Consider the following 13,041-nt stretch of genomic DNA (forward strand, 5'->3'; position numbering starts at 1 on the left):
TTTGTTCCTGTTATTTCCCCATTCTTCCTTTCTATTCTCAGTTTCTTCCCTTTCCACTATCATTTCCTTTACCTCACATCCTTTCTTCTCTACTCCTCTCACTTTCTTACCCTTTCTGTATTCCACCTCTTTCCTATCCCTTTCACTTATTTTCCTCATCTTCTTTTTCCCTCTTTCACTTTGTTTGTTTGTCCTCTTTTCTTTCATTTTTCCTCCTTTCATTTGATCACCTCCTCTTCTACAAAAAAAAAAGCAAGTCCTGCTTTTTCTCGTCTTCCTACAAAGTCAGGTGTTTTTAGGTCTCCATCAGGGTCTTTGAAGAACGGCCCTCTGTTTATACTTCTCATGTTAATTTGTGTCCCATGAAGGAAGAGGTCAAAGGTTATCTCTGTGATGACAGGGTGTAAACAAATCTATCTGCAGACTCTAAACACTCAAGAGGAGCGGTGTATTGTTTCTGTTGTGTTTACATGTGTCCTCTGACAGTTTCCTTCACATTAAACCGAGGGGACTACTGGCAACAGACGTTTCCACACACAGAGATGTACGTAGGCTAATTGATGCACAGGAAAAAAAAACACTCCTGCACAAAAACACAGGTTTCAGTTTACAAGAAAACCCCAGAAAGTGTTCAAATATTAATACAACTGCTAACATTCAGTAGCTTCTTCCACTTACACAAGACATAAATTAACACACACACACACACACACACACACACACGCATGCACACACACACTCACTCACTCACTCACTCACTATCACACACACACACACAAACGCACGTACATAAACACACATACATAAAGACCTAAACTTCTAAAGCTAAATGGCCTCTGGCAAAAAGTGCTATTGTTCAGCTTCCTACAGGTGTGTGTCCATACAATGGTTGTCTCCATGGTAATAACTAGGACTACTGTTAAGCCACAATCATTGAGTGACATGAAGAACAATGATTAAGTCTGGCCAGTTTGTGAGTCACTTTTGTAGAAATAACAGGATAAGAAGATACCCTGCTATCACAAATCACGAGGTCTTGTTAATGGGTATATCTGTGTCTGTCGTTATGAAGTGTACTGGGTGGGGAATGAGTCAAACACAATCTTTAAGTTGTTGTTTTTTCTATAATTGATCGTATTATTCTGTTGCCACAAAGTTTTATACGTTTTTTGTGGATATTAAACTCTCCAAAGTCTCCAAACAGTAGTAGTGTGTAGATCATACACTGATCATCTAATGGGCACGTCTGATATAAATATTCCAGTAACATGCGTGGAATAAATCACATCCGCAACAGAGATCAGGTTCTGTGATGGCATCATCATATTCTGTTGTTTACTCTCTACTGATTATTAACATCAGATTTAAAAAAAGGCAGAAAAGGCCTTTTTGTCCCATGGCATTTACAATGATTGAGCAAATATTGTTCCTTGATCAGATGTGGGAGAAGAATTGGTCTGACACAGCTCCCAGGGTATCTGGGTTGTGAATCAGTCGATATAAATCTGGGAGTGGTTTGTCCTGATAAAACACTCGAGCCCAGAGAGGCGTGACACCACAGCTGGAGCCAAACCCTGACATGGTCAATGGGATTTCACTGCATTGAAAAACATGTTGTACTCTACAGCACCTTTTTTCTTTTTTTTTTTTTTTTTAAGCGCTGGTGCAGAGCAGTATAGCCTCATCAACACTGCTCTTTAACACACCAAGCATCACCATTATAACCATCAGGATTTCAATGACTCATCAGGTTAAAGTGTGAATGATGTATAATTTGAATACATACATCAAATACATACATGGATTTTAATTTACTTTAATCAGTTGTCTTAACAATTCCACTGAGCAATTCAAGGTCTCTTACCGTTAGGATCGTTCAAGCTAAACACAAGATTGCCACCAACTGGTCAAATATATGAATGATCTTGTGCATATAAGGACAACACTCGGATTCTCTGAACAAGGAAAATCAAAACAAGTCTGTGAATCTAGTTGAGAAAGCGGCCTGTTTCCCACTGTGGTGTGTTTTCTCAGTATGATTAAATATACTTGAGAGGAAAAAAGGGAACATTTCCTTAATGTGTGCAGCTGCTTTAAATGACTTTTTTTTTGACACTACAAGTGATTTCTGTGTGAAACACAATGGAAGTGAAACAGAGTGTTTGTAATCACCTTTTCACGTGATATCAAACGTGTTGCGATCCTCACATGTTTGTCGAGTCAGGTCTTCGACAGGGGCATTTAAGGTCAGTCGTGCCTTTGTGAGGTGTAAAGAAGGACTGATACAATGAGGCTGCAGCGGGGCAAGGCCGTAGGGAGGCGGAGGTGTTGTGTTCCTCGGAGCTGGGGGAGAGGGCAGGTAGAGTAAAGAAGGGGAGGGGGAGCAAGAGGAAGCATAGACTGTGTATTCATGACCCACATTCAACATTGCCCCTTGTGGAGGTTGTTCCTGTTCTCTGGCGATAAAGTCATGACCTTAGAGCACTCTAAAAGGAAGCATGATCCTTTGATTTTTCTGAATGGTTTAATTACTATATTGAACTGATCGGCTGGCAGTAAGTCGTCGGTTTAAACCATTCAAAAGAGATAAGTCTCACAGTGCTCGCCTCTTGAATTGATTCAACGTTTTGCACCAGGTAACATGAGACAATTACAGGAACAGAACATGATATTGTTTTTTAATTGGCAATCAAAGAGGTGCTTAGAAGCAGATTTGATTAATTTGCACAGAGCAATGCCAGCTGTTTCCTTCGGTTTACTGCAAAGCACATTTGGTCAGAGAAAGTGTGTCAGTAGAATGTGTTGTTGTACTCCGTCTACGTCTCTGACTACATGAGATGTGTACTCACTGCCAGTCGATCTCTTGCCAAAGTCATTAGCTGCTAATGCGGCAGGATCTCGATTTTCTTTGATAAGAGCCCATGGTGAATAACAAAAAACGCTCCATTACCTCAGTAGTATTCAGAGCACCTAATGGGGAATAATCCAATAGTAACATGTTGCTTTGTTGATTAGAAAATAAATCTATAACTTACAGTCTCACCCTCTCTCTAACTCGCCCTATACACTCTCTGCTGCGTCGAGATCTACATGAATGGGGTTAATGTAAGCCAATCCACCTCCATCCATCCAAGTCGTCTCTGGTCCGCTCTCTGCTTGGTTGCATCTGTTGAGTAAGTTAACTCTTCCTTATCCCTCTGTACTCTGTGTGGATGGAGTCTGAGGGCCCGCGACGGTGCTGGTGTTAAATGAACTGACAGGTAAGCGATGCTTGGGTCCTCTGTGGCCAGCTGGGCACTGTAAGCTGACCGCCGCTGTTGTGTGTGGTCTGAATGGAGCCAAGAGACGATGGGGCTTGAGGTCGGGCAAGGAGAACCCCAGAGGAGCCCCTCTCTCCCTTTTTCAGGGCTCTGCTATACATAGCATGCTCCTTTTGTTCATATTTTACGAAGGGGCAAGTTAAGGACACTTGCTGGAAAGAAGTACTGCGGATACAGAACATTTTAAGCTAGAAGATGAAATTGAATTTAAAATACGCACAATCTTCTCTCTCTTCATCCATCCATTCAACCAGCACCCCTCTCTGTTTCCCAACTTTCATTTCCCTTTTTTCCTGCTCACTCATACCTGGACATGGATCCCTCTAAGGACGTGAGGTCTTTGACAACTGAGGCATGTCCACTGCTCAAACATTCATTGTCACTGGCAAGTTGAGAGTTTCGACAAGACAGCTAGCAGAAAATCACTTTTCTACAAAAAAACCCTGGTGGTATCTTGTTACGCCATGAGAATGAATCATTGTTCAGCCACACAGCATGAGTCGTAGCCAACAAACATGGATGCCAGCAGTCATGGGGGTCATGTGTGGAAAGTCGGTCACAGTGATCAGGCAAGCGTTGCAACTGCACCGATTTGAGGGAGATAAGCTGGTTCCTTTGACAAACAGCTCAGGTTTAGCAGCCGTGGAGTGAGGAGATTATCTGTGCTCTTTAGGATAAAGCTCTCTGCTGGATACTAACCAAATACTTTCTTATGCTGCGCAAGTTTGCAGAAAAAAATTATATTAATGGTTAACAAGGTATACTCTCAAACATCAACTTTACATGTTGAAGAGGTGTGAAATAGATTGAAAACTTCCTGCTTGTAGCATCATGCAGAGTAGTGTCCAATCCTAACCTTGAAAAAAGTTGGTTTGCCCTGGCCTTATTCACAGTACCCTCTTTGCTTGGCTTTGTCCCGCATAAGAGCTTTGGTAGCAAGTTGGATGTTGGAGGAATGCCTCCTGTATCAGGTGACCCATTGCCCCACGGCCTTTGCTCCGCACCTAGCTCGAAGCAACAGGAGTGCTTCTGGTGGGCACTATATCCCGTGTCACAAAAGCACCTTTCTACACAACAGGGGTACAGAGGACGGGCCACAGCACAGTGGTTCTCCTTGGGTCGGCTCCAGCCTGCCGTAGTTAGATTTCAGACCTCCCCCTGTGTTTTCAGCAACCACCCCTCATTGGTGGGGTCTTTCACCCAAGCCTGGCAGAGATATCAGACGGACCTGGAGCTTCTGGTGCTGCCTCCAAGCAAAGGCTACAGAGGATAAATGACCATTCCACTTATGCATAACTGGGTAAGTCTTATATATTTTTTTTAATTATAAACCTAAAGAACAGAACAATGAATGTTAGAATGACGTTAGACAAAAAGTTATATTATTTTATGTGTAAAGAAGGAAAAGTCCATGTTGAGGAGCGTACTGGACTTGCATATCAACAATACCCAAGAAAATGCATGTCTTTTCATTGCAGATTAATATCGATCCAGCCAAATGTAATTGAAAGACGACTTGATCATCAAGGGCATGTGCAAGTGGAAATAAAGAAATAGAGAATGAATAAAAAGTTGAGAATGAAAGAGACGAAAAGTAGGATAGTACCAATGTTATAAATTGTGCAATTTTGTCTCAAGATGTTAAGTTGATGGTAATAATTTCATAGTCATGAATAAACTAATCTGTTCTCAGATCCTTGTCAACCATGAGGATAATCTCCTGTCAGTTGACCCTTGCAGCTGTAGTTGTGGTTACACTCACTGTGGTGTCCTGCGCTGAGGCTAAGACTACCTCCAAACCAAAGTACCAGTACACTAAGAAGCCCGTCCCTCAGATAACCATGCACAGCCCTGTGACCACCAGCATGCCCAAGACTCTCAAGACAGTCCCGAGCCATAAACCTGTGGAGCCCCAACCCCCACCTGCCACCGAGAAGACCACCTATCCAAGTCATGCGTTTCCACAGTATTACTCAGAGGGAACTGAGACCCCTGGTGTTGGTCCAGATAACTACACCCTGGATTATAATGAGTGCTACTTCAACTTCTGTGAGTGCTGTCCACCTGAGAGAGGGCCCAGGGGACCCAAAGGAGACCGTGGGCTGGCAGGTATACAACTCTTTAATAAATTGACAGAGAATAATGCTTTTTATTTAATCGATTTGTTTTTATGTGTGCAGTCAATTCACACAATAGTTAACCTAATCCATGTTTGCTTATTTAGGACCACCGGGTGAAAGAGGGATGCCAGGGACAGTTGGTTTACCAGGATCACAGGGAGTCAGTGGTCCTATGGGGTTAAAAGGTGACAGAGGTAAGTGTAAAACTTTTAAATGTACACATTTGACTTAGATTATTAATTTTTTTATCATTTATTGCAAGAATGCAGCCAAGCCATATCATGCATAGTGAGTATGCCCTGAAATGTTGGTTACTGATTGTTTTTATGTTTCTAGTCACTGGCTATGCTTTAAATGAGGAAGCAAGATAAGCTGTATTGCAGCTGAGCTTGTAATGGTGTCACCAATTTAAGCGCCATTCGGTACATTTTTCAGGTGAAAAAGGTGACAGAGGAAGCAGCGGGACAGCAGGACCACCAGGAGTGCCTGGGAAACCAGGACAAAAAGGTGAAAACTTCAGTTCAGAGGATTGTTGAGTTCTTTCATATTGTTTTGCCAGATTTTCATTTTTCTGACACAGTTTCTCTTAACTTGCAGGGGATGTCGGCTCAAAAGGTGTGAAAGGAGAAATAGGGTTGCAAGGACTCAAAGGAGGTAGTGGGGAAAAAGGGGAACCTGGCCTGAATGGGACTGCTGGTGAGAAAGGAGAACCAGGTAAAGAGGGCCCAGCTGGACCTCCAGGAGTGGCTGTTGAGTCAGGTCCTAAGGGAGACAAGGGGGATAAAGGGGAGTGTGGCACGTTTGGGGAGAGAGGACCAAAAGGTGATAGAGGGGACACAGGGGCTCCAGGCATCCCAGGAGGGATGGGCATCCCAGGAACTAATGGCAAGCATGGAACTCCAGGTCCTGTAGGGGTACGAGGGGATCCTGGCCTTCCTGGCCCACAAGGAGAATCTGGAGTCAGAGGACCTCAGGGACCAATTGGGATAAGAGGGATGCCTGGACCAAAGGGGGACAGAGGTTACCCTGGAATGCGAGGCGATCGGGGCATACGTGGAATGAAAGGAGCTAAGGGATCAGGGCTTCCTCTGAAACGATCTGCATTTAGTGTAGGTATTTCCCCAAGAAAGTCCTTTCCTCCCTCAGGCTTCCCAATCCGCTTCGACAAAGTCTTCTACAACGAAGAGAACCACTTCAATGTCACTTCCAACAGCTTCACATGTGTTCATGCGGGGGTTTATGTCTTCTCCTTCCACATCACTGTACGGAATCAGCCTCTGCGAGCCACACTAGTAGTAAATGGATCACGACGGGTAAGGACACGGGACTCTCTGTACGGCCAAGACATCGACCAGGCGTCCACTCTGGTGGTGCTGCAGCTGGTGGTAGGCGATCAGGTGTGGATGGAGACCCTTAGAGATTGGAATGGGGCTTACGCGAGCAGTGAGGATGACAGCATCTTCTCCGGATTCCTGCTTTACTCAGACAAAGCCTGAAACCTCCACTGAAAACTTTTTTTTTTTATTGGACCTTTTCAATTTGACTCTGCCTGCAAAAAGGCCAAACACTGGTGGTGCTTATGTAAATGCTCATTACTTATGCATTGCTGGAAAATTGCATAATTGTATACAATACAATACTGCACACTAGTATAAAAGTATACCGAATGGTAACATCAAAGCATTTTTTGTCTTATTTAACCACATTGAAAAACCAATGTGTACAGAATGCTTGTTTACTGCTGATTAAGTGATTTACATTTTGATCTATCTTGAAGAGGGAAATGAACACACCTCAAAGTTTCTACACTTGGGTTAAGGTTCCTATTCATAAACAAACTATCAGTAGGTAGGTAACTGAATAAGGAAAGATAATATTAAGATAAAAAAAAAAATAGTAAAGTAAATGATGGCATAAGTGCCTATATTAATCATAAATCAAACTTTTTCTGAACGATTTGATTGGACAAGAGGCATTTCATTAGAGTCGACTGGGACTTTTCACTACATGTATTCCTCAGCCCAGGGTGTTCTAAATACTGTTAGTTAACATGACAGCAGAAGGCCTTTGCTCTTTAAATACTCTTATTTCTCTGGTTGCATGAAAATTTGAATCGAACAGATAAATACATGTAAGAAAAAGTAGATGGTCTGCAGTAACATGTAAACATACACTAACTAAGTAGTGAAAGTGCAGAAATGGCCCAAGTGTGATATTGCCAAAACCATTATTCCATTGTATGTATTTAAATCTTTTTGAGTGATTGTGATGGTCCACATTCTAGACAAGGTGTTGTGTAAAAATATACCTAAGGTAGGTGAAACAATGTGCAGGAGTTATTGTTATGTCTCTAACCAGTGCAGCATATTCAAGTGTGCAGAGTTTTTTTCTTTTTCTTTAAGCACACCTTTTGTCCACTCCAAGCACAACACTGTTTCTCTTTAACAATACACTCTGCCTTTACTCTTTCAAAGTCATATGTCTGTATTTATTGATAATCTCTGTTTAGTTATCCTTCAGTTTAACAAACATGAACCCACGCTCTAAACTTGTGTGACCCAGAAGTGTCCCCTTCGCTCATCAAATTCTGCTGCCTATTTTTGTCTTCTGTTTTGTCAGTCTGCACTCTATTTCTTGCTCTATCTACACCATCACCGATGACCTTTGATATCTATATGTGATTAAAAAACGTAGACAGACATTTTTGATGTGTGTTAATTCTGCAGAAACGATTACTGTGACCTATAACTTTGTTATTATTCTTGATACTTATAATGTGTAAGAATAATTGCTTCATGTTTTTAAAAAGGATAAGTGTTCTTTAAAATAAACCAAGTACTCAATTATTTCATTTCATTAATTGTTTTAATCATTTATTGAAACCTTTATTTGTATTAACCAATACTGCTGATCCTTTTAGTTTTTACAGATGAGATGATGTATAGAGACACGAGAAAGGATTTAATCATTAATAATTGTTAAATGAACATTACACAACTATTATATATATAAAAGTGTGCATTTGCAGTCCGTTGATCCTGTACTGTATGTAACATGAAGAATAGATAGCCAAAGGCGTGGCAAATATACTCTCTTCTGTAAACACATATCTATGTAACGGTCAAAAATGTGTGTTAACATGTTAATACAGGACACCAGATCTCTTGGGCATGTCACCAGATCCCTCGGGCATGTCACCAGATCTCTTGGGCATGTCACCAGATCCCTCGGGCATGTCACCAGATCTCTTGGGCATGTCACCAGATCCCTCGGGCATGTCCCAAGATCCCTTGGACCAGTCACCAGATCCCTCGGGCATGTCACCAGATCCCTCGGGCATGTCACCAGATCCCTCGGGCATGTCCCAAGAGCTCTTGGGATTCCCACCAGATTCCTTTGGCATGCCAGCAGGTTCTCTAGACAACTCAGTAGATTTGTCATGTAATTTGACAGGTTTGGGGAAAGTTGTTTGTTTGATTGGATGGACTGTAGATAACAGAGTGCTGGGCGGTAATTGTGAGGGGTTAAGCTGAGAAACTGAGGGTTTGGTGCTTACATCAGTAGGTTGTATGACAGAGGAAGTTGCTGTGGATCGTTGAGGGGAGGTTTTGTCCGGGGTTGGCTCAGCTGCAGGAGACAGGGAGGAGTCTGAGGAGGAGATTCGGGGAGCTAAGGGCCATGATTCTCTGGGATGAAGAATTGGAGGCATCATCATCTGAGACCCTAACAGGTAAGAGACATTTACCCCAGAAGTTACAAAAGTGCTGCGCAGTGTTCATGATTTTGACATTCAGAAAAGGATTGGAGTTTCAACTTTTAGTCGAGGCAGACAGCAGGTGAATTTTACTTCTCAGTACCTGTCACTTGTCCAAAGGCTTTGGGCCTACTCCACTTGGAGAGGCCCAATTGAGGCACTCTGGCCTTGCATCTGTAGTTGCCTGGAGTCCGTTTAACCAGATTATGGTTTTCAGAGGTTGCTGTTCCCAGTTGGATGTCACTCTCATAGAAATAGTAGTGTACTGGAGGGGCAGGAGCAGGGGCGTTGTATTGGTGGTGGCAGATAAGCTTCATCTTTTTTTCTGGAATCAGGTTACTGTCTGCAACAATCTCCAGAACTGGTTGTGATAGAACCTCTGACATAGAAACCAAAGAAGAGAGGACATTATTGACACATAAGGATAGTTTAAAATATTCTCTAGAGAAAAATATTTCACCTATTCTATGTCAACACTCTGAGGATCAGAGTTAGATGAGATGACTGATAACACTATAATTCCAGTATGCTAAATAGGTTGGTACAAAAAACAGGATCAGTGAGAGATGTTGGTAGGTGGATTGTTATCTTGGACCATTGCCAGGCTATGTGCCGAGCTAAACTGACTTTCTGTTGGCTGTAGTTCTACATCTACCATTCAGTGTATATGTTAAAACAACAACTATTGGCATTTCCAATGGGTATGTGGGCCTATTTCTTTGCCAGATGCAAAACTACACAGAGTCTGTAAAACAAGACTCCAGTCAGTTAACCAAATCACATCTAATCTTTTAAAAAGTCTACCACATACCATCAGCAACCATGCATTTTTGTTCCAACACAAAGGTTTTGAAAGGATAAAGCTACAAATTGAACAACACAATCTGATAGCAGTATCAATCCTTTCACTATAGGCAGGAAAGCAAATTAGTGCATTTCCTACTATATCAACTTCACACGTGACATCCAAAGAAGAACCAGTAGTACCAGTTCTTAAACTTACCTAAGACCTGAACTGTAGCTTCAGCTGAAATCACAGAGCGTGTTCGTCTGTCTGCGTCCCAGGAAGCCCTGCAAGAGTATTTCCCTTGGTCCTCAAGAGCCAAGATGGACAGGTGAAAAGTTGGGTCGACGCCCCTTTGTCTCATGACTTCAAACCCATTTTTGTACAGAATCACCTCATCAAGTTGGGGTTCACCTCGGACTCTACACGTTGCCTTCAAGGTGTTTCCAACAAGGCTGGGATTAGGCTGGACTTGCAAGATAGCCCATCCTCCTGCAGAAAATGAACAGAGAAAAAAAGTGATCTTAAAATAACATTCTTTAGTTTTATATTGAATGGTGACAGCATGTTTGAGATGTTTTATAACCAGCCAACCACTTTATCATTTCAAAAAAGATTGAGAGCTTTCTTTTTCTATTTTCAGTGTGTGCACGAGTCACAAACGTAAGAAAAGAGTGGAAAAATACATTTAAAAATGGCAAATTAAAGAGATTTGAAAATATGCTCGTGACCAATATCTTACCATCCACATTGATCTCCACAGGCAGACTTTGAAGGGTAAGTATGTCTCCCACTAATGTCTCCCTCACACCCTGGCAGTAATATTTTCCACTGTCTTTAACCTTGGTATCCCACAGATGGAGGTGCTCCCCAACCCAAAGGAGCTTCTCAGATCCCCTGTACCACAGGTAATTCCAGGGTAATGTGTGGACAATGGGAATGCTGCATTTCAGCTGGACACTCTCCCCTGAGAAGATCCTTGAATCCCCCGACACCAACTCCACTTGAGTTCTGAATGAGGTATAAGGTGCAACTACTGTATGGAGACATAAAGAGTACATTTAGTTTGAATTGGTTCTATTGGTACAGCATACTGCAGGCCTTAAAAAAAGTTAACATTACGCTACATATTTACATCACACGAAGCCTTTCAGTATCTTGAAGTAAATTATAAGACTTTATGGTACTTACCCTGCGGTACAACAAGATGTGGCAGCGCTAAAAGAACTGAAAACAGGAAAACAATCCCGCATGAGACAAATTAAAACACAATGTTGAATAAGTGAGTAAAAAAAACTAATGAGAACTCACCAAGAGAAACGACTGTGTCCATTTTTATTTCTCTGTTACTGAGAAATAGAAACTGTGGGAGAGACTTTTATTTGTAGTCAGGAGGGAAGTGAAAATGAAGTTTATTCGGAGATGTGACACATGACAAAGGAAATCCCCTTTCTCCAAAATAATGTTTTGCTTTTTGACATTATTTAAATTTCCTTTGAACTGTTTGCTTAATTTTCCGGGAAGCAAACCAGATGTCTTTAACTGAGACCTAAATAGCTAAACAGACGACAACAAAGGAACAAAAAAAAATCAAATGTCACAACTAAGTTTTTGGAAAGTTTATCTTATCTGCAACTATTGATGCTGCAACCTGATATTTTCATTGTATTCCTCTCACAGTTATTTTCTGCCTTTGACCCTATTTGATTGACATCTCGATCCTGCAAATGTTTTAAACTAGTGAAAACAAAGGTAAGTGAAAGTGACACACGCCTCTCTGGGCCATTGGGGTCACAATATGGCAAGTAAAATTAAACACATCACAAGTATGTAGAATGACTTAATAAATGTGGGTTTGAAATTCAGTTTCCTTTTCTGTGGGCATCATTTTTGACATGGAATAAACTCTATCTCCAGCATATGTGGGAATTCTCGTGTTTTTGCTGTATCTGTATTTTGAAACGAATCCCTAATGGATAGGTTAACAATTGTTTACGCTAACTCAGCCACACATTTTGTGACAGTTCAGCCAAAGTCATTGTGACATTAAGAAGTCTGCTTAAGACAATTGAACTGTCTATTTAGTACAAACTTTTGTTCCTGCTCTGACAGTGTTTGCTGAACCAAAGTGTATTGTATATAAAGGAAAGCACTTTGGTTTGAGATTCTTCTAACTCAGACTTCTGAATCATAATCTTAGCTTTTAAAACACAGAACAAAGACTTTGGACTGTGTTTATTTATTAAATACATATAACAGTTACAGCAGTTTCCAAGGTCTGCTTCAGTATGACCCTTGATGACCCTAACCATGTTTTTTTTAAATATGTTTTTTGGGTTATTTTTGCCTTTATTGGATAGGACAGCTGAAGAGAGCCAGGAAATGTTGGGAGGAGAGAGGGGGCAAGCAGCAAAGGGCCTAGGTCAAATTCAAACCTATGTTTGCTGTGACGAGGAATATGTCCTCTGTACATGGGGCGTGCCTCATAACCGCTCGGCTTTACGGCACCCCAACCCTAACCATGTTTGTGTGAAGATTCTCAGCTCTTTCTTCAGCACTGTACTGTTGTTGTTGTACACAGCTTTTCAATGTAATCATTTTTGAATTATCACGGATTTCTGTAGTCATGATACATATTTATTTTTTTCTGATTCCTTCTGTGTAAGGTTGTTTTCATGTTGCTGTTACATTTGAAGGTATCCCTTTTGAATTTTTGAAGTGTTGTTTTATTAAGGGCTGTTTTTTTATAGAAGTTCTACCCAAAATATTCGTCTTGCAGTCCATTGACTTCTCCCATGAGCGTTATATTTAGTTTCCCTGATGCTACTCTTCTCATTTATTCCCATGGTACATAAACGTAACACACTGTTTCTTGTTCTGTCTAATCCTCCTTCTCCTCTGAGATTATTTCTTCTTTTTATTGTTGTAACTGGTTTGTTTTGTTGTTCTTTGTTGGGCATCCGAGGATTCAGAAAAGCGCTATATAAGTCTAATAATGTATTGTAATCATTATCAAAAGTAGTCAGTCATTGGGGAAACTCTTCGTTCAATCCGAACTTACAA

The 13,041-nt window shown here is 41.3% G+C and overlaps 3 protein-coding genes across 3 annotated transcripts; 1 reads left to right on the top strand and 2 right to left on the bottom strand.

Moving 5' to 3' along the window:
* The first annotated feature begins 4,345 nt into the window (after positions 1-4,345).
* On the top strand, positions 4,346-7,078 carry otol1b (otolin 1b). The gene is made up of 5 exons (XM_061046814.1): positions 4,346-4,620; positions 5,014-5,429; positions 5,545-5,634; positions 5,876-5,947; positions 6,038-7,078. Exons 2-5 carry the CDS (start codon positions 5,027-5,029, stop codon positions 6,934-6,936), a joined length of 1,464 nt encoding a protein of 487 aa, XP_060902797.1. The 5' UTR covers positions 4,346-4,620; positions 5,014-5,026; the 3' UTR covers positions 6,937-7,078.
* A 1,222-nt stretch (positions 7,079-8,300) lies between these two features.
* LOC132980603 (filensin-like) lies at positions 8,301-9,155 on the bottom strand. Its single transcript, XM_061046822.1, has one exon. It carries the CDS (start codon positions 9,153-9,155, stop codon positions 8,583-8,585), a length of 573 nt encoding a protein of 190 aa, XP_060902805.1. The 3' UTR covers positions 8,301-8,582.
* A 125-nt stretch (positions 9,156-9,280) lies between these two features.
* Positions 9,281-10,855, bottom strand: LOC132980604 (Fc receptor-like protein 5). Its single transcript, XM_061046823.1, has 3 exons — positions 10,721-10,855; positions 10,198-10,470; positions 9,281-9,573 (listed from the first exon to the last, which is right to left on the bottom strand). Exons 2-3 carry the CDS (start codon positions 10,340-10,342, stop codon positions 9,284-9,286), a joined length of 435 nt encoding a protein of 144 aa, XP_060902806.1. The 5' UTR covers positions 10,343-10,470; positions 10,721-10,855; the 3' UTR covers positions 9,281-9,283.
* Between the last annotated feature and the right edge of the window lie 2,186 nt (positions 10,856-13,041).

This window comes from Labrus mixtus, chromosome 9, assembly GCF_963584025.1.
Source record: "Labrus mixtus chromosome 9, fLabMix1.1, whole genome shotgun sequence".
Lineage (NCBI taxonomy): Eukaryota > Metazoa > Chordata > Actinopteri > Labriformes > Labridae > Labrus > Labrus mixtus.

What these genes read in the sequence shown, in the direction of transcription:
- otol1b (XM_061046814.1), top strand. Translation starts at nt 5,027, where the DNA reads ATGAGGATAATCTCCTGTCAGTTGACCCTTGCAGCTGTAGTTGTGGTT. An exon ending in AGGAGACCGTGGGCTGGCAG is followed by an intron (nt 5,430 to 5,544) that starts GTATACAACTCT and finishes TTGCTTATTTAG; the next exon opens with GACCACCGGGTGAAAGAGGG. An exon ending in GGGGTTAAAAGGTGACAGAG is followed by an intron (nt 5,635 to 5,875) that starts GTAAGTGTAAAA and finishes TACATTTTTCAG; the next exon opens with GTGAAAAAGGTGACAGAGGA.
- LOC132980603 (XM_061046822.1), bottom strand. Translation starts at nt 9,155, where the DNA reads ATGATGATGCCTCCAATTCTTCATCCCAGAGAATCATGGCCCTTAGCT.
- LOC132980604 (XM_061046823.1), bottom strand. Translation starts at nt 10,342, where the DNA reads ATGAGACAAAGGGGCGTCGACCCAACTTTTCACCTGTCCATCTTGGCT. An exon ending in AGCTACAGTTCAGGTCTTAG is followed by an intron (nt 9,574 to 10,197) that starts GTAAGTTTAAGA and finishes TTTCTATGTCAG; the next exon opens with AGGTTCTATCACAACCAGTT.